Raw genomic sequence first — 22801 nt, 5'->3', positions numbered from 1 at the left:
CATCAATGGATGATGAACGTTCAGGTTGCCTCTTGACCTTATCCGAGTGAAGTTGCCGTGCTTTCTCTGCGATAATTTTACCTAGTTCCACATCAATTGTGTTCTGTTTAGCTGGGTTGATAGCTTTTTGCATCAAGTATACAGATGGCTTGTGTGGGTTATTTGTGGAGCTTGATTGATGGGATATTTTAACCTTGCAGTCTACACTCTGCCTTTGCACTATCAATAAAGTTGAAACGAGTCCAAATTTCACTGTTTTCTATCCATTTTCTCACTCTCTCTGTGTCATCTGCCTCTCTATTATAATTTGCAGCTCCGTGTTTCTGTAACCCCCCCGTCTCACTGCTGCGTTCTTGACCAATCACGTGGGGCTTTAATCTATTTTATTTGCAGCTCTGTGTTTCTGTAACCCCACCCCCCCATCTCACTGCTGCGTTCTTGACCAATTACGTGCGGCTTTAAGTGAGACTGGGGTGGGGAATAGAGGACAAAAAATAGTCGGCTGCCATTTCCTTGTTAGGAGAACGGGCTCGTTCGCGAACGACACATCACTCATTGTGGCGCTCTGTGTGTATCCCGAAAAATAGTTTGTATGCCAAGATTAAATTCTCGTGAATTTAACGTTCCTAAGAAGAAAATTTCATTAGCCAGGGTGTTCGTAAGCCGAGGTATCACTGTACATGCAAGTTTGTTTTGGCACACTTAAAAAAAGTGTCACTGTCACATACCTTGTTGGTCTTTCACCAACACGGGATTGATCATTTCTTTGACATCACTGAATCCAGCGTGATTCTCAGCTCGGACTCTGAAGAAGTACTCCGTGTTCTCCCTCAGACCATACACTGTGTATTGCAAGTACTTGGTTATGCCACACTTGACCCACTTCTCCTGGCCTTTTTCCAACGCCTCCATCAGGTATCCCGTAATTCTACTGCCTCCACTCTGCTCTGGTTTGGCCCAAGCCAAGGTTACGCTTTCCTTAGTCACATCAGTCACAGCAAGCTTCGCTGGTGGGCTTGGTTTTTCTGCAAAAGTGAAGCACTGTGTTATCCTGACTTCATATTGTCAGACCCTGTGAAGCATTACGTCGTGAAAAGCTCAAATACCTGTAATTTTGGTTCCCTCTTTGGTCTCAGCAGGAACTCCAATACCATATTCGTTTTCACCAGTCACTCTGAAGTAGTAGACTCCGCCCTCTTGCAGGTCTGACACCTTGTATGTCAACCTATGGCACGTATTGGTCAACTGAGACCAGCCTTTCTTGCTAGCTTCACGAATGTCCAATAGATAGTTCTTTACTGGCCCTCCTCCTTCATTCTCTGGAGTATCCCATGTCACCGTTGCAGAGTTCTTGGTCACATCCTTGACCACGACAAATGCTGGAGGTCCAGGTGAATCCAGGACTCTGACATTAAGGGTCAAGGAAGTGGTACCGGCTACATTGGACAAGGTGATGGTGTATTTTCCAGAATCATTGCGAGTGGCTTTCTCCAAAGTGATTGAGGTGAAGGTGTCTGTGGTGTCAATGACAGCACGGACCCTTAGGTCAACATCCGGTTTGCTCCAAGTCACAGTGGGGATGGGTTTGCCTCTGAAGGGCACTGTCATGGTAAAAGAGCTGCCATCCTTCACGAGAAGAGTTTTCCTCATATCATTGCTGATGTCAAAGACAGGCTCTTCTTCCCGCTCCTTGGCCAGCTGTGTGTCTGACTCCGGACTGGGCTCGCTGACACCAATCTTGTTGATGGACTTGACCACAAACACGTACTCTGCACCAGGGGTCAGTCCCACCACTGTGAACTCTGTGTTCTTGGTGTTCTGGACTGCGACTGTCCATTCATCATCTGAAGTGTTTCTGTATTCTATTAGGTAACCGGTCACTGGTGCACCACCGTCAAAGAGGGGTCTATTCCAGTACAGGGTCACGCTGGTATTTGTTGAGTCAATAATTTTGGGTTTAGCGGGTGGGGAAGGCAGGAACTGAGGATCTTCCGCCTTGGTGAGTGGACAGGCAATGCTGGGAAGACTAAGCCCAGCAGCATTCTCTGCAAACACTCTGTATTCATATTCACCGCCTTCACGAAGGTGCGACGCTTTTACTCTGAGGTCATAAACCGGTTTCTTGTTAACCCGGCACCAGCGAAGGCCGGCCTTCTCTCTCTTTTCAATGACATAGCCAGCAATGCTGCTACCACCGTCAGAGACTGGTCTTTCCCAGCAGATGGTCATTGCCTCGCTTGTAACGGAGGTGACCTGGACGTTAGTGGGAGCATCGGGAACCGTGAAAGGATCCATGGCCTTTGTTGGCTCACTTTCAAGTGCTTCGCCATCCCCATATTTATTGACTCCTCGAACTCTGAAGATGTACTCATTCCCTTTCAGCAACTTGGTGACTTTGCAGGTGGTCGCCTTCATGTCACCATGTACAAGGGTCCAAGCAAGTCTGCTCGTCTCCCGCTTTTCGACAATGTAATGCATGATATCTGCACCACCGTTCTCCTGAGGAGGGCCCCAAGTCAGGGTGCATTTTTCTGCTGTCAGGCCAGACACAGCTAAGGGTCCAGAAGAAGGTCCCGGCCTATCCAGAACTTTGCAGTTGATAGCCACAGACCTGGTTCCTGCCACATTGTGCAGAGTCAGGACGTATTGTCCAGAGTCTCTCCTGATAGCATCCCTTACAAGCAAGGTAGTTGTGAAGTTGGTGGTGGTAACTTCACATCTGGCCTTTGCCTCAATCTCCTTTCCATCCTTGGACCACGACACGACAGGAAGTGGACGGCCGGTTGTTTCAGCGTCGATTTGAATCATCTCTCCTGCTTTAATGACAAGCAGCTGTCTGAACTTTTCGTCCAAGATAATTGTGGGTGGATCAACATCATCTTTGACTGTTACAGGTCCAGTGTTCTCAGAAGGAACACTCAACATCTCAGCCGAATTCTTAGCAATAACATGGAAGTCATACTGGACATCTTCAGTTAGGCCCGTGACATCAAAGTAAGTGTCCTGCAGGTTGGTGAAGTTACATTTCAGCCAGCGACCATTTGGAAGCTCTTTGCGTTCAACAATGTAGCCAGTAATCTTGGCCCCAACATCGTGTTCTGGCTTCTCCCAGAAGAGCGAGACAGAGGTCCTAGTGATGTTGGTGACTTTAAGGTTGCGAGGAGGTTCACATGGATCTCTTGCTGCCACTGGCTCACTGACTTTAGAACCTGGTCCAATGCCAGCGATGTTCTCTGCATAAACTCTAAACTGATAGAGCAAGCCTTCTTCAATGCCAGTCATCTTAAACTGGCACTCAGCAAGAAGACCCTTGTTCATCTTGCTCCAAAGAATGCTGCTTTGGTCTTTGCATTCAATGTGATAACCAGTGACGGGGCTTCCGCCATCCCTGATTGGTCGATCCCAAACCACCAGCATGCCAGATTTGTTGGCATGGGACACTCGAATGTTGACGGGAGCTCCTGGAGGTTCGAACGGGTACTGAGCAACAACAGAAGCAGAGTCAACGGCGTGACTCTTGCCGTATCGATTCTCAGCTGCAACACGGAACTGATACTCTGTTCCCTGAGTGAGACGGGTCACTTTAATTGAGGTCCTGGCAACAGTAGCTGACACAATCTGCCATACGGTTGTGGTGGTGTCTCTCTTTTCCACCACATAATTGTTAATCTGGCATCCACCATCATAGGTTGGAGAATCCCAAGACAGAGAGACGAAGTCAGCGCTCACCTCATCCAGCTTGATGTTACTGGGCGGGCCGGGTTTGTCCAGTATAATCACAGAGATTTCACCTGTACTTGTGCCCACTGCATTGGTTAGGCTAATCTGGTATTTGCCGACGTCTTCTTTAGTGGCATCCTTGATGACGATTTTAGATGAAGTTTGTGAGGTGAGAACATTGACACGAGTAGTCTGTTTCAGCACCTGGCCGTCCTTCTTCCAGGTCACTTCAGGTTGCGGCCTGCCTTTGAACGGGATGTCAATTTTGAGGTCATCTCCAGCTTTCCCACTGTAGGTATTGAACAGCAGATTGACGATGGGTGATGTTGTGATGTCCTTCACAAGGATGGGGTCAGCCAGAGGTTTGGGGTCACTCCGACCCTTCTCATTCACTGCAACGACCCTGAAAAAGTACTCTTCATCTGTGGTTAGACCTTCAACAGTGGCCTCTAGTGCTTTAACCTCACTGCATAAACTCCACGTTTCATCTCCATAGGGCTGCATCTCCACAATGTAGCCTGTAATCTTGCTTCCACCATCATGGTCAGGTTTCTCCCAGGACAGGGTGACCGTGTGACGAGTCACGTCCATCAGCTGAACTCTGCCAGGAGGCAAAGGAGCCTCTGAGACTTTGACTTGTTCCGTGGACGCAGGAAGGCCCACACCAAGTTCATTTACAGCCAGCACACGGAAGTAATACCGGCCACCCTCCTGCAGATCAGAGATCATGTAAGAGTTCCTCACACAGTTGGTGGTGACACTGGTGAAGGCCATTCTCTTCTGCTCTCTCATATCCACAATATAATGAGATATCTTTGCTCCTCCGTCGATAAGAGGAGGCTCCCAAGATAGAGACACTGAATTTCTTTTCACATCTTTCACCTCAAGCTTCGTCGGTGCACTAGGTGAATCCAGGACTCGGACGTTGATGAAGGCTGACTTGGAACCACTCATGTTCTCTAGCGTGAGTACATATTTGCCAGTATCAAATCGGTCGACGTTTTCAATGACCAACATGGTGTAGGAGCTCGTCACCTCAATCTGGGCTCGGTCATTCAGGGCGCCATCTGCCTTTGACCACCGGACCTCCGGCTCTGGCTTCCCTCGAATTGTGACAAACAGACGCAAGGACGCTGTGGCCCTTACGTTGACCATCTTTCTTAGATCGCAGTCTAGTTCAATTTCAGGAGCTTCCAACTTCTCAGCCGCCATGACACTGCCGGGCAGGTCTACGTGTTCACCCACTCCCTCGCAATTAATGGCGCAGATGCGGAAATTGTATTCTGTGTTCTCCCTCAGTTTTTTCACCGTGTAGTTAGTAGCCTGCACACCAGTGTGCGGTGTGCAAATGACCCATTCATCCAGCGCAGCCTCCTTCAATTCAACAATGTAACCAGTGACGGACGCTCCGCCATCATATATAGGCCGTGTCCAAGTCAACGATACCGTTGTGCTGGAATGGTCAGTGACCTTTGGGTTGTTTGGAGGTCCTGGTGGGTAAATGGCATCACATGCCTTGATGTAAGGAGTAGTTGTGCTGGGCTTACCTATGCCAGCGGCATTTTCAGCAGAGACCCTGAATTCATAAGAGTGGCCCTCAGTGAGACCCGTGCATCTGAACCTTAAGTCAGACAGCCTCTTCTTGTTGCATTTGCTCCATCGAATGCCATCCTTGTCACGTTTCTCAAGGATGTAACCCTCAATCTCGGCTCCCCCATTGCTCTCCGGTCTTTCCCAGGTAAGCACAATGGAGTCTCTGGTGATGGCGCCGGTCTCTGGCATAGAAGGCGCGCTTGGAGTGGTAAACGGATTGCGGGCAACAACTGGCTCTGATTCTAATGGCTCTCCAACACCGTATTTGTTGACAGCCGTGACACGGAAAATGTACTCATTTCCAGGCAGCAGTTTCGTGACTTTGTAGCTGATGGCTTGAATATTGGGCTCAACCATTGTCCACGACAAACGGCTGGTTTCTCTCTTCTCAATGATGTAGTGTGAAATGGCCGCACCACCATCCTGCGAGGGATGCTTCCAATGCAGGTAGCACTTTTCAGCCGTGACACCCTTGACCTCGAGAGGGCCATCTGGTGGGCCGGGTCTATCCAGAACCTTGACGTTAACTGGGATCATCTTAACTCCTCCGACATTAACAAGTTTGAGAGCAAAAAGTGCGCCATCTGTTCGGATGCAGTCCTTCACGGTCAAAATAGTGCGTGTGAGTGTGGTCTTGATCTCCATTCTTGTCATTGTTTTATCGATTTCCTTTCCATCCTTCAGCCAGATGACCTCAGGCAGAGGCTTGCCGGTGTAGTCGGCATCAATGACGAAAGTCTTACCGGCACGAATGACTGTTAGATCCTTGAATTTGGAATCCATGGTTGCGTCAGGGGCCTCAATTTCATCTTTGGCAGTTATTTCCCCTGTGCTCGGAGAGGGACAGCTGGATACACCAGCTGCGTTCTTGGCGACAACTCTGAACTCATAAATGCAGTCCTCAGTCAGGCCAGTGACAGTAAACTGGGTGTCAATGATGTTGGTAAAACTGGCCTTCATCCAGCGAGTATCAGGGTGTTTCCTTCTTTCAATCAGGTAGCCAGTAATTATGCTGCCTCCGTCGTACGGTGGAGTGCTCCACCTAAGTGTTACGTGGTTCCGTGTTATTTCAATGGCCTCTGGAGCACCCGGCGGGTCGATGGGGTCACGGGCCACTACGCTATCTGAGACCGGGCTGACCGGACTTAGCCCTGCAATGTTTTCGGCATAAACTCTGAATTCGTACTCAATGCCTTCCTCCAGATCTGCAGTCTTGAAACGTGCATCGGGAATGAGCAGCTTGTTGAGTCGAGTCCACAAGAGGTTGTTTTTCTCTTTCCTTTCTAGATGATAGCCAAGAATGGGACTGCCACCATTGTTTGCGGGTGGCTTCCACTCAACGACCATGCTGTCTTTGGTCGCAGCGGTTACAATGGGGACCAGTGGTGCATCAGGCACATTAAATGGATACTGAGCCATCACATTTGACGAGACAATGGCAGAACTCTTTCCATACCTGTTCTCAGCAGACACTCTGAACTGATATTCCACGCCAGTCTTCAGGTTACTGACCTTGATGGTTGTTCGGGCGATGGTCGCAGACACAATCTGCCAAGCCGTTGATGTGGTGTCTCTTTTCTCCACAATGTAGTTATTAATCTGACAGCCGCCGGTATATGTTGGTGGTTCCCAGGAGAGTGTTACATAATTAGAGCTCACCTCATCAATCTTCACGGGACCAGTGGGTGGGCCCGGTTTATCAAGAATGATCACAGTAATCTCTTCAGTTGCAGTTCCCACATTGCTGGTAGCTGTGACGGTATATTTGCCGGAATCCTCCCGCTTTGCATCCTTGATGCAAAGCTTTGTAGATGTAGGCGTGCCAGATACGTTTAGCCTGGTCGTCTCTTTAAGAGCCTGTCCTTCTTTCTTCCACTCCACTTTAGGGACCGGGCGTCCAGTCACAGGAATCTCAATCTTCAAATCTTCTCCGCTTTGCAAACTGTAAGTGTTGAATGTCATCCTAAATCCGGGCAATGTGGTCAAATCCTTGGCGATAACTGACGCAGAGAGACACCTTGGGTCACTCTTACCCTTGTCATTGAAGGCACATACTCTGAAAAGATATTCATGTCCGGCACTTAAGCCCGTGACCGTGCCTTCACAGGTCTTGGTTGTGGCAGCCACCACCCATTCCTCGGAGTCCATGGTTTGCATTTCAATGTAGTAACCGATAATCCTGCTGCCTCCGTCGTGGACTGGTTTTTCCCATGACAGGGATGCGGTTGTTTTAGTGACTTCAGTCAAAGTGACTTTACCAACTGTCAGAGGAGGCTCAGAGGTCTTCACTGAGTCTGTTGTCTCGACTGGAAGTCCAACTCCAAACTCATTCTCGGCAAGTACGCGGAAGTAGTAGATTGCTCCCTCTGTGAGGCCGGTAACTCTGTAGCTGGTCTTTGTGCATTTGCTGTCCACGTTAACATAAACCTTCCGGTTGGACTCACGCTTTTCAACCAGGTAATTCTTTATTCTTGCGCCACCATCTATAAGAGGAGGCTCCCAACTCAAGGTGACACTCTCCCGTTTGATATCTTTGACAGTGAGGTTCGTGGGTGGTCCTGGAGTGTCTAGAACTTTGACGGAAACAAATGCCGACTTGGTGCCAGCACTGTTCTGCAAATTAAGGATGTATTTTCCAGCATCATTTCTGTCACAGATGTTGATGGAAAGCTGAGTAAAGTCTTCTCCGGTCTCAAGTTCAACTTTACTGGGAAGGTCACTGTCCTCCTTGGTCCAGCTAATCTCAGGTGTAGGACGACCCTTAAATGGAATACCAATTCTGATCGGGGCTCCTGCACGGACAATAATCCCCTTTCGAAGTTCGGCATCCAAAATCATCTCTGGAGCATTCATTTTATCCACAGGTTTAACTCTGCCTTGGAGTTCGGTTGGCTCTCCAATGCCCAGCTTGTTAATGGCACATACACGCACTTTGTATTCTTGATACTCAGTCAATTTGGTAATGGTGAAGTTGGTGACATTTACTCCGGAAGGTGGTGTGCAAATTCTCCACTCCTCCTCATCAGGCTTTGTGATTTCAACAGCGTAGCCTTGAATCTCACAGCCACCATCATATATGGGCCTGTGCCACGCCAGACTTATAGAGTCCTTTGTGGTGTCTGTTACATGGACATTGGTTGGGCTACCAGGCTCAAATGTAGGGTCGCAAGCTTTCAGGTAAGGTGTGGCAGGGGTCGGCTGACCCACGCCAGCTGCATTTTCAGCAGAAACCCTGAATTCATATTCGTGGTCCTCGGTTAGGCCTGTTACTCGGAAACGCAAGTCTGTTACCCTGCGCTTGTTGCACTTGGTCCACCTTATGCCAGCCCGGTCTCTTTTTTCTACAATGTAGCCAATAATTTGACTGCCTCCGTTGGTCTCAGGGCGGTTCCAGCAGACAGTCATCGAGTCCCTGGTAATGTTGGTAATCTCAGTCTCCCGAGGTGTGCCAGGTGGGACGAATGGATTCCTCATGATAACTGGAGCTGACTCCAGAGGCTCCCCCTCACCATATTTGTTGACTGCCATGACCCTGAAGACGTATTCATTTCCCTTCAAGAGTTTGGTGACCTTGAACATGGTGGCGGCGCAGTCACCGGAGATCAGGGTCCAGGCCAGGCGGCTTGTCTCTCGCTTCTGAATGATGTAGTGAGAAATGCTGCTGCCTCCATCATGCCTTGGTGGAAGCCACGAGAGGGAGCACTTTTCCTCAGTGACATTGCCAACAGTAAGAGGTCCCTCTGATGGACCTGGTCTGTCAAGGACCTTCACACTGAACGGAAGGGTCTTGCTGCCTGCCACGTTGGTCAGTACCAGTGTGTATTGCCCGCCGTCTACTCTGATAGCGTCCTTCACAACAAGAAGAGCCTTGAAGTCTGTATTTTTAATCTCGGCTCTGGCCGAGTTTTCCACTTCAACTTCGCCTTTAAACCACTGAGCCGTCGGAATGGGCTTCCCATCAACTTTGGCCTCCAAATTGAATGTGTCCCCAGCATTGATGACAAGTGTTTGATTGTACATGGCGTCTGTCTCACACTTGGGCGGATCCACTTCGTCGATGGCTGTGATGGACCCACTGCTCTCAGAAGGCTTGCTGACCGCACCTGCTGCATTTCTTGCAATGACTCTAAAGTCATATTTGCTGTTTTCAACCAGGCCTGTCACTGTGAATTCAAGGCCCGTGAGATTTACAAAGCTGGCCTTCATCCACTTTCCTTCAGGAAGATCACGTTTCTCCACAACATAGCCAGTGATTAGACTTCCACCATTGTACTGCGGGGCCGCCCACTTGAGCTTTACCGAGTGTCTGGTCACTATCAGTGCCACAGGACACCCAGGAGGATCACACGGATCGCGGGCCACATAGACCTCTGAAACCTTACTGGACTTTCCAATGCCGACAATGTTCTCAGCATAGACTCTGTATTCATACTCAATGCCTTCCTCCAGAGGAGTGGATTTGAACCTACAGTCTTGGATGAGTGTTTTGTTAATCTTGGTCCAGAGTATGCTGTTCTTCTCTTTCCTTTCAAGATGATATCCCAAGATAGCGCTGCCTCCATCAGACGGAGGTTTGTGCCACTCCACTATCATGTAGTCTTTAGTGTATGAAGATACAAACGGTGTACCCGGGGGCCCAGGCTCCTGGAATGGATACTGTACCACAACTGGGTCGGAATCAATGGCATAACTCTTGCCATATCTGTTCTCAGCGTGAATTCGGAATTGATACTCAGCGCCAGTCTTCAGATTGCCCACTTTCAGGGTTGTTCTTGCCACAGTGGAAGACACCACGAGCCAGTTTGTGGTGGTGGTATCTCGTTTCTCGACAATGTAATTTGATATTTGGCAGCCACCTGTGTACTTGGGAGGTTCCCATGTAAGTGTGACGCTCTCTGCACTGATATCCTCTAATTTGACAGGTCCTGAAGGTGGTCCGGGTTTGTCTAAAGTGATAACCTCAACCGTGGCTTCCTTGGATTGGCGGTCATTGGCAACAGTAATGCTGTACATGCCTCCATCCTCTCTGGTGGCGTCTTTAATTGAAAGTGTGGTCTGATGGGCTGAATCTGTGACGTTTACTCGAGTGGTCTGCTTGAGGACTACTCCATCTTTGGACCAAGAGATTGTTGGCTTTGGATGGCCTGCAACAGGCATTTCAATCTTGAGGTCATGTCCCACTTGAACACTGTAGCTACTGGATTTTGGTCTTACGGCAGGCTCAATCACAAGGTCCTTGGCGATAACTGAATGAGCCAGCTGCCGAGGGTCGCTCCTGCCCTTGTCATTTACAGCAACCACTCTGAACTGATACTCTTCTCCCTTCAACAGATTGCTCACGAGTGCCTCGGTTGCCTTACCACTGGTACAAACAGACCAAGAGTCTGTGTCCTTTGGAGCCAGTTCGACTTCGTAGTGGGTTATCCTGCTGCCTCCATCATGGATGGGCTTCTCCCACGTCAAGGAGACAGTATTACGAGTGACATCAACAACGCTGACTTTACCAGGGGGCTGCGGCTTCTCAGATATCTTAATTGGTTCGATTGTTTTGGCCGGCAGACCGACACCATACTCGTTCTCAGCCATCACTCTAAAGAAGAATATGCCCCCCTCTGGGAGAGATTCCACTTTCCACGTCATCTTATTGCAGATTGTAATTGGAGAGTAAACCTTCCTGGTACTTTCCCGCTTCTCCACAATGTACTGCTTAATCTTTGAGCCACCATCGAGGAGCGGAGGCTCCCACGTCAGGGTGACGGAATTCTTGGTAATCTCCTTCACCAGGAAGTTATTTGGGGGGCTTGGGGTGTCCAGGACTCTGACACTGATGAAGGCAGACTTAATCCCGCTGGCATTCTCGGCAGTCAGCGTGTATTTGCCGCTGTCAAACCGGTCCACATTCTCAATCACAAGTGAGGCGTAGCTGTCGGTGTTGTCAATTTGGGCTGTCTCCTTCAGCTCCCCATCAGCCTTGCCCCATCTCAACTCCGGCGCCGGACGACCTCTTACAGGAACAAACAGCCTAAGTGTGCTGGCAGCTCTAATGTTGATCATCTTTCTCATGTCGGCGTCCAGGTCCAATTCAGGTGCTTCAAGCTTCTCTTCCAGAGTAATTTTTCCCGGAAAATTTGCCTGCTCACCCACACCGATTTTGTTGATGGCACACACTCTGAACTGATACTCGTGCTTTTCCAGGAGCTTTGTCACCGTAAACCATGTTTCTTCGATTCCAGAGGAAGGAGTGCACATGAACCACTCATCTGACACACTGTTGCATGCCTCTACAAGGTAGGCCTGAATCTCACAGCCACCGTCATAGATGGGTTTGCCCCAGGTTAGGGAAACGGTAGATCTTGACGTGTCCACCACTTTGGGATTGTTTGGCGGGCCTGGTTTGAAGACGGGATCCAACGCTTTGTAATACGTCGTTGGGGAACTCGGTGTTCCCACACCGGCAGCATTCTCAGCAGACACCCTAAATTCATAGCTGTGGTTTTCTTGGAGCCCAGTAACTCTGAAACGAAGCTCGCTCACGTTACGCTTGTTGCACCTAGTCCATCTAACACCGTCCTTGTCACGTTTCTCCACCACGTAACCTTGGATGGCACTACCGCCATCGTTACTTGGTCGTTCCCATGTCACAACCATAGAGTCTTTGGTAATTGTGGGGACGTCGACGGCAGTTGGTGGATTGGGAGGTACAAATGGATTTCTGGCAACAGTGGGCTCTGATTCCAGAGCTTCCCCAACTCCATACTTGTTCACTGCAATCACTCTGAAGATGTATTCATTGCCAGGAAGAAGCTTGGTGATCTTCAGGTTGAGGGTCTGAACTTTTTGTTCAACTACTGTCCAAACCAGTCTACTGGTCTCTCGCCTCTCAACAATGTAATGGGAAACATCACTACCGCCATCCTGCAAAGGTGGTTTCCAGGAAATGGAGCACTTTTCACTAGTGACCCCATAGATTGAAATTGGGCCCTCGGGTGGACCTGGCCTGTCCAGAACTTTGACATTAAAGTTGACAGATTTCTCCCCACCTACATTCTTCACCAGCAAAGTATACTGGCCTCCATCAACACGAATGGCTTCTTTGATAACTATACAGGCTAAAAAGTCTGTGTTCTTGACTTCCAAGCGTGCTGCTTCACCTATGACTTGACCCTCCTTGAGCCACAGTACCGTGGGTAGAGGTTTCCCCGACATAGCTGCCTCAAGACAGAATGACTCTCCAGCATTCACAACCACAGTCTGGATATATTTGGCATCCAGGTCGATTTGGGGCGGAACCACCTCATCCTTGGCAGTGATCGCACCTGTAGAGTCAGACGGTTGACTGCTGACACCCGCTGCATTTTTGGCAATGACACGGAACTCATAAATCTGATCTTCGGTGAGACCTGTGATGACAAAGGAGGTCTCGATGACGTTGGCAAAACTAGCCTTCATCCAGCGTCCGCCTCCTTCCTTCTTCTCCACCAAATATCCAGTGATTTTTATGCCACCATCATACTTAGGTTTGTCCCATCGCAGTGTCACCTGATTTCTGGTCACAATAACAGCCTCCGGCTTTCCTGGTCTGTCACAGGGGTCTCTGGCCACCTGTAACTCACTCACAACACTCGCTTTGCTTAGGCCGACAATGTTCTCAGCGTAAACTCGAAACTCGTATTCAAGACCTTCTTCTAGGCCTCCTACTTTGAATCGGGGCTCTGGGATGAGCTGTTTGTTCTGCTTCACCCACAAAAGGCTGTTTTTCTGTTTGAGCTCAAGGTGGTAGCCCAGAATTCTACTTCCGCCATCACTACTGGGTTTATCCCACACTACGAGCATGGACTCCTTGGTGGCTGACTGGACAACCACCAAATGTGGTGGAGTGGGTACATCGAATGGATACTGAGCCACAATGCTTTCAGAGAGAAGCGGAGAAGACTTGCCATATCGATTCTCTGCGGCAATCCGGAATTGGTACTCGCATCCGGTCTTCAGACGTACAGCTTTTATGGTGGTTCTGGCCACTGTTGCCGATACGATCTGCCAGTTAGTAGTTGACGTGTCTCTCTTCTCAACTACATAATTGTTGATGCTACAGCAACCATCGTACTCCGGAGGATTCCAGGACAGGATCACACTCTCGGCAGTGACCTCATCCAACTTTATTGGGCCAGTTGGAGGGCCTGGCTTGTCCAGGACAATTACAGTTATGTCTGTCGTCGCCTCCCCAGCTACATTAACAAGTTTGATGGAATATGTACCCACATCATCTCTGCAAGCCTCCTTAATGACAAGGATAAGGTTCTTGTCGTTGCTTAAAGCGTTGACTCTTGTTGTCTCCTTGAGGGCAACACCGTCTTTCAACCAAGTGGCTGTTGCTTTGGGACAGGCAGCATAAGCTACGTCGATTTTGAGATCATCTCCCGCTAGGACGCTAAATGTGTTGAAGGTCAATTTAAACACTGGAGCGATAATCAGGTCCTTGGCCACCACGGGCATGCTGAGAGCACGTGGATCACTAACTCCCTTTTCATTGGTTGCAGAGATACGGAACATGTACTCCTCTCCCTGCGTCAAACCAGTAACAACCGCCTCGTTGGTTTTGACTGCCATGACCTGGGTCCACTTTTCACTTTCACTACCCTGCATCTCAACAATGTATCCAGTGATTCTGCTGCCACCGTCATGGTCGGGTTTCTCCCAGGTCAGCGTAACACTGGTTCCGGTCACCTCGCGTAAGGAAACCTTTCCTGGAGGTAGCGGTCTCTCTGACACCTTAACGGGGTCAAATGTCTCCACCGGGAGGCCAATGCCATATTCATTCTCTGCCAGAATCCTGAAGAAATACAACTTTCCTTCTTCCAGCTCTCCAACTTTCCAGCTGGATTTGTGGCAGTTTGCACAAACTGTGGAGTAGGCCTTCCTGGTTGACTCGCGCTTCTCTACGATGTAATTACGGACTCTGGAGCCTCCATCAATTAAAGGCGCATCCCAAATGAGGGAGACAGAGTCTTTGGCAACCTCCTTGATGAGAAGGTTCTGAGGTGCTCCGGGCGTGTCTAGCACCCTGACGTTAACAAAAGCCGTCTTACACCCAGAAGCATTTTCCACAGTGACCATGTATTTGCCACCATCAAATCTATCTACGTTTTCAACTTGCAGAGTGGTGAACGACGAGGTGACTTCAATATTAGCTTTGTCCAGTGACTGCCCGTGCTCTCTTGACCACTTGACGTCAGGTGCCGGCCTGCCTTTAATAGGCACAAAGAGCCTGAGGGTGCCACAGGCTCTGATGCTGACTACCTTACGGAGATCCGCTTCAAGTTCAATTTCGGGGGGCAGTAGCCTATCTTCAGCTTTCGAGGTTCCGGGGAGAGCAGCAGGCTCGCCCACACCTTCACAATTAGTGGCACAGATGTTGATTTTGTAGTCTTGGTTCTCTTTCAGGTTAGTGATGGTGAATGAGGTAGCTGTCCATCCCTTCTTAGGAGTGTGAATTGTCCATTCATCCTCTTCTGGCAGGCAGGTCTCCACAATGTAGCCAGTGATTTCAGAACCACCATCATAGATGGGCTTATTCCAAGCAAGGGTAATGGATGATTTAGTTGTGTCCAGAACTCGCGGGTTACCCGGAGGTCCCGGCTGGAAGATTGTGTCCATGGCTTTGTAGAACGGACTCGAGGGACTTGGCTGGCTCAGTCCGGCATTGTTCTCGGCAAAAACTCTAAACTCATATTCATGGCCCGGTGTGAGGCCAGAGGCCTTAAATCGTAGGTCAGTGACTGTCCTTTTGTTACACTTCACCCAACGCAGCCCAGTCTTATCCCTTCTCTCGATGATATAGGTGTTGATAGTGCTACCTCCGTCTTGTTCGGGGCGCTCCCAGCAGACCACCATTGAGTCTTTGGTGATGGTGGTGACCTCGGGCTGTGTGGGCGGGTCGCTTGGAACATAGGGATTGGCACATATGACAGGCAGGGACTCCATCGGCTCTCCAGTACCATACTTATTCACAGCCATAACTCTGAACACGTACTCATTGCCCTCACGGAGCTTTGTGACCTTCAACCTGTTTGCTTGGAGATCCGTGGCCACATTTGTCCAAGCCAACCTGCTGGTCTCACGCTTCTGAATGATGAAATAATCAATCTTGGCACCACCGTCATGTGTCGGGTGCAGCCAGTTGAGGACACATTTCTCTGCAGCAATGTCAGTAACCGTTAAAGAGTCCGGCGGTCCAGGCCTATCAAGGACCTTGACGTTGAACGCAAATTTAGCAAAGCCACCGGGGTTACTGGCAGTCAAGGTGAATGTGCCACCATCTCTTCTTAAAGAGTCTTTGTTAATCAGAGCTGTGTGGAAAGCAGAGACCTTCATTTCCAATTTCCCGGTATCTTCAAGTACCTTCCCGTCTTTGGTCCACACAATTGAGGGGATGGGCCGACCAGTCACATTGGCCTCAAGTGTAAACACCTCACCTGCCATGACCACAACATTGCTGCTGTAAATGGAGTCGACATTGAGCCGGGGCTCTTCAATGTCATCCCTGCACTTGATGGCTTCTGAGGGTTGAGAAGGGGCACTCACGGCCCCGGCCGAATTGCGAGCAAGCACGCGGAATTCATAAACCGCGTCTTCAATCAGACCACTCACAGTGTAGACTGTCTCGAGGATGTTGTTGAAGTTGGCTTTGAGCCAGCGCCCATTTGGGAGCTGTCTCCTCTCCACAGTGTATCCGGTGATGGAAAATCCTCCGTCTGCTTCTGGTTTGGTCCAGGAAACTGTTACCTCATGTCTGGTGATGTTCAGTGCCAAGGGTTTGCCCGGTGGATCTACCGGGTCCAAAGCATACAACGGGTCAGATGGCTTGCTGGGTTTGCTGAGACCAGCCAGGTTTTCAGCAATAACACGGTGTTCGTATTCAATCCCATCAACCAGGCCAGTTGATTTGAAGATGTTCCCCACCACAAGAGCTTTGCTGATCCTCTGCCACAGAATACTGTTCCTCTCCTTTCGTTCCACATGGTAGCCCAGAATGGCACTCCCTCCATCTGAAGATGGCTCATTCCAGCTCAGAGTCATGACATCCTTATTGTAAGATGTGACTGCAGGAGGCCCTGGCTGGCCTGGGACATCAAATGGGTAGTGAGCCACCACTGGTTCAGAGACAATGGACGGGCCAATGCCGTATCGATTTTGGGCCTTAACACGGAACTGATATCCAGTTCCAGTGATGAGCCGGGCTGCCTTAAAAGTGGTGCGTATGACAGTGGCTGCTAACTCCACCCAGGAAGTACCAGTGGTCTCTCGCATTTCAACAATATAATTGTTGATGGGAACACCTCCGTCATTCTCAGGGGCCTCCCAGGACATCAGGATGTAATCAGATGAGACCTCATCCATCTTGATGGGACCAGTGGGTGGACCTGGAATATCATGAACTAATACTGTGATGGTATCGGTCACCGTGCCCAGCATGTTCTTTCCTGTCACTGAATACTGGCCTCCATCAGTCCTCTTGATCTCACTAATGTTGAGGACGGTCAATGTTGCTGTCGTTTCGGTATTAATTCTTTGTGTCTCTTTGAGAACAGTGTCTCCCTTCTTCCAAGAAACAAAAGGTCTAGGTTTTCCAAGTACGGGAATCTCTATCTTAACACGGTCCCCAGCCTTGGCAATCACTGTCTTCTGGTAGATACCACGGAGGTCAAATGATGGACCTGATGTTTGCTCTTTGATAATTGCTGGCCTGCTCTCACGCGGGTCGCTTCTACCCGAAGCATTGACTGCCATTACGCGGAAAGTGTATTCTTCTCCCTCAATGAGATTCATCACGGTGTAGTCCAGAGACTTAATGGCAACGACATGGAACCAGTGCTCAGTTTCCCTTCTCTGGGCCTCAATGACATACCCGGTGATCAAGCTACCTCCATCGTGAAGAGGTTTGGTCCACGACAAGCTGGCGCTGTCAGCCGTAACATCAGTGATGTACAGGTTTTCAGGCGGAGAAGGGGCCTGAGACGCCCGGATTGGTTCGGGAGTTTCAGCGGGCTCGCCAACACCCAGGTCATTCTCAGCAGAGATTCGGAAGTAGTAGTAAGCACCTTCTTCCAGGTCGGTGAATTTGAAAGAGCACTTCTGCCAGGCGGTGCTTAGGACCGTGTAGGCCTTCTTTGTGGCCTCTCGCTTTTCAATGATGTAGTTGTGGATCTTAGAGCCACCATCGATGATGGGGATCTCCCACTGAAGGGTTATGCTGGTTTTAGTGATCTCTCTGGCTTTGAGATGCACCGGAGGTCCTGGTGTGTCAAGAACCTTGACATTGACAAAGCCCATCTTCTTCCCGGCAACATTCTCCAGGCACAAATTGTACTTTCCGGCATCATATCTAGTGCAGTCAGGAATGACCAGCAATGTGTAAGACTCAGTCGTGTCAATATGCGCACGCATTTTTAGATTCAAATCATCTTTGCTCCAAGTGACGTCTGGAACGGGACGGCCTCGGATGGGAACAAAAATACGGATTGACGTTCGAGCCCGGACCACCAGGGACTTCCGGAGTTCGGCGTCTAGCTCAAAGTCTGGAACAGACTCCTGGTCTACAAGTTCTGTTACATTTTCAACCTCTGCAGGTTCACCAATCCCTTCGGAGTTAACAGCTCTAACTCTGAAATGGTATCTTCCTCCTTTTTGCAGTTTTCCAAAAACATATATAGTAGCCTTCAAGTGGTACTCTGTTTCTGACTCCCAGTCATCATGGCCTTCCTTTTTGTACTCCACAATGTATCCATCCACTTGAAGACCACCATCGTAGTGTGGTCGGCCCCAGGTGAAAGTGGCGGACGTTTTAGTAGTGTCTGTAATCCTCGGGTTGGAAGGAGGGCCTGGTGGATCTGACGAATGAGGAGAATAATAATAATAACTTTAAAACAACAACAAAGTTATGCAGTTGAAACAAATTGTTACTCTTGAACTACATACAGACGATATCCTTGGTCATCGCTGGACGTGAAGGCTCACTGGGTTCCCCGAAGCCAGCCTTGTTCTCAGCAGTCACTCTAAACTCGTACTCGACCCCTTCGCTTAGGCCTTGCACCTTGAAGCGCAGATCTGGAACCGTTCTCTTAGAAGCCCTGACCCACCTCATTCCTCGCTTCTCTTTCCTTTCCACGAGGTACCCCCTGATGTCACTGCCGCCGTCCTTGATTGGTCTCTTCCATGAAATGGTGACAGAGTTCCTGCTGAAGTTATCAATTTCTGGAGTTGATGGTGGACCCGGTGGACCTGTGAGCACACATATGATTGGGATTGTTACATTACTCAAAGATCAGGTTGATGCTTGGCACCTTGGAAACATGGATACTGTTGACTTAACTTACAGTAACTGTCGACCATTTTGACTGGAGCAGACAGGCTCGCGTCTCCAGTGCCATATTGGTTGACCGCAGACACTCTGAAGATGTACTCGTTGCCTTTGATCAGTTTGCTGGTAACACATCTGCAGTCCATGACGTTTTCAGCCAGCTTAGTCCACTGCAGGCGACTGGTCTCGCGCTTCTCAAGGATATAGGACTTAATCGAGCAGCCTCCATCCTCCTCTGGTGGAAGCCAGGTCAAGGTACACTTTTCGGCGGAAATGTTACTGGCCTCAATGGGGCCCGGGGGTCCAGGAACATCTAGAACCTTCACTTTGACGTGTTCTTCTTTGATGCCAAACGGGTTACTGGCCGTGATGGTGTACTCTCCTGTGTTTTTCCTGCTGGCGTACTTGATGGCCACAGTAGAAGAGGTTGGAGTGGTGGTGACGGTAACAACGTCAGAGTTCTTGAGCTCACGGCCCGCCTTCGACCAGACAGCCGTGGGTAGAGGTTTGCCGATTATTTTGCAAGCTGAGACCACAATTGTTTCTCCTGCCCGGACTGATAGGCCGTCCTTTATGTCAGGGTCAATGGTGATGCTCGGGGGTTCTGAGGAATCCAATAATGTACAATGTTACATTTTAAGCTGGAACACTAAAACCGACTGGGAGACAGGAGAAGGTGGGGGGGGGGGGGGTGATTTGGTCAAAATCCTCTTACCATACTCATCCCTGCATGTTAACAGATCGGTCGTCTCCGAGGGAAGACTAATAGCACCGGCAGAGTTCTTGGCCCTGACTTGGAATTGATACTGAGCTCCCTCTGTCAGATCAGTGACGGTGAAGGCGCACCCTTGAATATTGACATGATTGGCCTTCATCCAGGATTTGCCGCCAGCCTCCAGTTTCTCTACCATATAGCCAGTCAGTTTGTAGCCACCATCATATTTTGGTGGAGTCCAAATCAGAGTGACCGACGTCCTGGTGACATTAATGACGTCAGGCTTGCCAGGAGGATCTGTGTGAAGACAAAGACCATCGCTGTCACCTTTTACTGCCAAAGGGAAAGGAGTTCTTTGTGGATGTTTTTTTTAACTTGTGTGTCCCTTTGGTCTTTATCGTTGTGGTGTGATTGTTGATGGCTGTGGAATTATTCTTAACTCGCGCAATTCAATTGACTGACTGATGGGCAGCCCGGTAGTCAAGTGCTTAGCACGCCTGCTCCACAGTGCCGAGGTCCCGAGTTCAAGACCCGGTCCGACCTCCCTGTTTGGAGTTTGCATATTGTACCCAGGCCCATTCCAAAAACATGCATGGCGTGTGCATGGAGTGTTCAATCACCCTGATTGAACACTCCAAATTGTCCCTCGGTCTGAGTGTCAGTGTGTTCGGTTGTTTATCTCTGTGTGCCGTGCGATTGGCTGCAGACCAATACAGGGTGTCCCCCGCCTTGTTCCCGAAGACGGCTGGGATAGGCTCCAGCACACTCGCGACCCTAATGAGGAGTAAGCAGTACGGACAACAGATGGATGGATGAGTGACTGATCTCAAAAACTCACCGATGGGATCCAGAGCAACAACAGCCTCAGTCGGTCTGCTGGGCTTGCCCAAACCGGCCATGTTCATGGCCATCACCCTGAATTCATACTCCAGTCCCTCGATCAGTCCCGTGACTCTGCACTCTTTCAATCTGAGGGGTGTCTTGCTGGCTCGTTTCCACATTAGACTGTTCCTCTCTTTGAACTCGACATGATAGCCTGCAGAGATGAAGATGTTGAGGTTGTCTTTGGCAGTGACCAGGTTGATATGATCAGGAATGAGTACATTAGAGGGACAACTCATATTAGAGGCTTTGGAGAGAAATCCAGACTGAGATGGTTAGGACATAGAGAGGAGGAGAGAGAGAGAGAGAGTGACTCTATTGGGAGAATGATTCTGAGCCTTGACCTGCCAGTCAGGAGACCAAAAGTGGAGGATTATGGATTTGTTCAAAGAGGACATGAAGGTAGCTGGTGTGAGAGAAGAGGATGCACAAAACCGTGTTAGATGGAGGACACCGATTCACTGTGGCGACTCCTGAAGGGAAAAGCCCAAAGTAAAAGAAGAAGATGATAGCCTGTGCACAAGCACACCATAAGGGTTGCGGCGCAGAATGCAGCTTTACACCCGGGCCGTGGTGACACTCACCTGTAATTGGGGACCCGCCGGTTTCTTTAGGATTGGTCCACGTTAGGATAGCTGACTCGTGCCGGATGCTCATGATTACAGGAGGTGCCGGTGCCTCTGGGACATCTGGGCGCAACAACACCAGAAATTGTTTTCAGTGAAATTCATCACACAAGGTTGAAAAGGTTTCTTCAGCCGTCTGTACTTCTTTGAAAGTGTCAGACGTTTCGCTTCTCATCCAAGAGGCTTCCTCAGCTAATTAAAATTTGCTGGTAGTTTTGGCCCTCAATATACATATATCCCTACTGTCCAAAGGTGGCGGTGCCAGACCTCCTATGATAGGTACCTGCTCTCAGGTTAGGGGGAGCAGAAGACTATTCCCTGAGGCTACTCGGATTACTTTTATTGTCCTGCCTGATTATGGTCTATGACTGACCCTGATTGCACCATTCACTGCTCTGATAGGTCCCTGCTCTGAGGTCAGGGGGAGCAGAGAACCATTTCCTGAGGCTACACTGATTGCTTCTATTGCCCTGACTGATTATGGCCTACGACTGGCCTGATTGCCCCATTTGCTCTGGTATCACCTCATTAGCATGACTAAGGCTATGTGGTCTCAGAAGTCTGTTGTAAGAACGATCCTAATTAAACCTTACCCCACCATGGCGATTTAGTGAAGTGTTTTGCTGTTTTATAAAAATAGATTCTTTGACTCCCCTTTCAAACCATCTATTTTCTTTCGCTAAGATTTTACCCTCTTTGTGAGTGGTTGCTAGCTTTTAGGTGCAGATGTACTGCAGATTGAGGCCCACTAGTATTATCCCTGCGATGTTGAGAAAGTCTCTTTTGTAGAATTTGTTTCGTCTCCCCAATGTATTGGTCTTTACAATTTTCATTTTTGGGTGCGTGTGGCTGCTGCTGCTCACCCACAAAAAAACTGATCCTGTGACTGGAAAGTGACCTTGAGAGTTCTGAAAGCGCTTAGAAATCAAATGGATTATTATTTGTAGTTTTCAAAGAAGTACAGATGACAGCTGAAGAAACCTTTTCATCTATGGACCACTCCTGTAAGACTGAGAGCTTACACAGACATATCACGCAAGGTTGTTTCGGTCATCTTGGATACTCACTGAAAGGATGCTGTGCGATGACCGGGTCTGATCTCAGGTGCTCTCCAATTCCATACTTGTTCTCAGCAAATACTCTGAAGATATACTCCACTCCGTCGTGGAGACGTATGACTCTCATGGTGGTTTTTTGGATCGCCGAAGCCACCGTGGCCCACTTATTATCCGTTGTTCTCCTTTTCTCCACAATGTAGTTGGACACCTCCGCGCCACCGTCGTCTTTGGGTGGTCCCCATTCCAGAGTGATGCCATCAGCTGTGATCTCGTCAAATTTGATGGGTCCGGTGCAGATGCCTGGTTTGCCCACCACCTTGAGCTGCAACTGACAGTCCTTAGAGCCCAAGCTGTTCCTGGCGTTGATGGTGTAGACGTCTGCGTCTCCTCTCTGGCAGTCTCTGATCAGGAGAGTTGTAACACCCTGGGATGCCTCGACGCACATACGCCCGGTGTCTCCGAGCGCCACGTCACCCTTCTTCCATGTGGCAATGGGATATGGAACGCCGCTGAGGGGGATGTTGATGCGAGTGGTAGTCCCCTCCTTCACCACATAGCAACCGTCATGCAGACAGCTCAGGTCGCAGTCAGGTAACACTGGGCAGCAAAAGTTTGGGCATGTTGAGGAACAGTTACAATGTTCTTCAGGTACAGTGAGGTTTGAGGTTTTGTGATTTTACGCTACACGGGCAAGTCAGAATTTAGAGTCGCACTCCTTCAGTCTAGTCCAGCGGTTCTTAACCATTTTCCTCAATTCCCCACTTTCCAATTGGCCAACTCCTCCAGGACAACAATGATAAGTTAAAAATACAGTTTTAATGAGACTTTTGCACTTGTGTATTAGCTACTA

General features: G+C 49.3%; 1 protein-coding gene across 20 annotated transcripts in view; it reads right to left on the bottom strand.

The window, feature by feature from the left end:
* ttn.2 (titin, tandem duplicate 2) overlaps positions 1 to 22801 on the bottom strand; it is a 228432-nt gene that overhangs the window by 34326 nt on the left and 171305 nt on the right. For all 20 annotated transcript variants that reach the window (XM_089002824.1, XM_089002838.1, XM_089002836.1 and 17 more), the window contains 8 exons: positions 21961 to 22548; positions 20852 to 20956; positions 20224 to 20421; positions 19386 to 19682; positions 18687 to 19274; positions 18289 to 18591; positions 1107 to 18200; positions 729 to 1025 (listed from right to left, as the gene is read on the bottom strand). In XM_089002824.1, coding sequence (XP_088858950.1) covers positions 729 to 1025; positions 1107 to 18200; positions 18289 to 18591; positions 18687 to 19274; positions 19386 to 19682; positions 20224 to 20421; positions 20852 to 20956; positions 21961 to 22548 — 19470 coding nt within the window. The remainder of the gene's footprint in view (positions 1 to 728; positions 1026 to 1106; positions 18201 to 18288; positions 18592 to 18686; positions 19275 to 19385; positions 19683 to 20223; positions 20422 to 20851; positions 20957 to 21960; positions 22549 to 22801) is intronic.

The sequence above is a fragment of the Hippocampus bargibanti genome, linkage group LG08 (assembly GCF_051943395.1).
Source record: "Hippocampus bargibanti isolate YZ-2025 linkage group LG08, ASM5194339v1, whole genome shotgun sequence".
Lineage (NCBI taxonomy): Eukaryota > Metazoa > Chordata > Actinopteri > Syngnathiformes > Syngnathidae > Hippocampus > Hippocampus bargibanti.
This window is presented reverse-complemented; position numbering and strand designations above follow the sequence as displayed.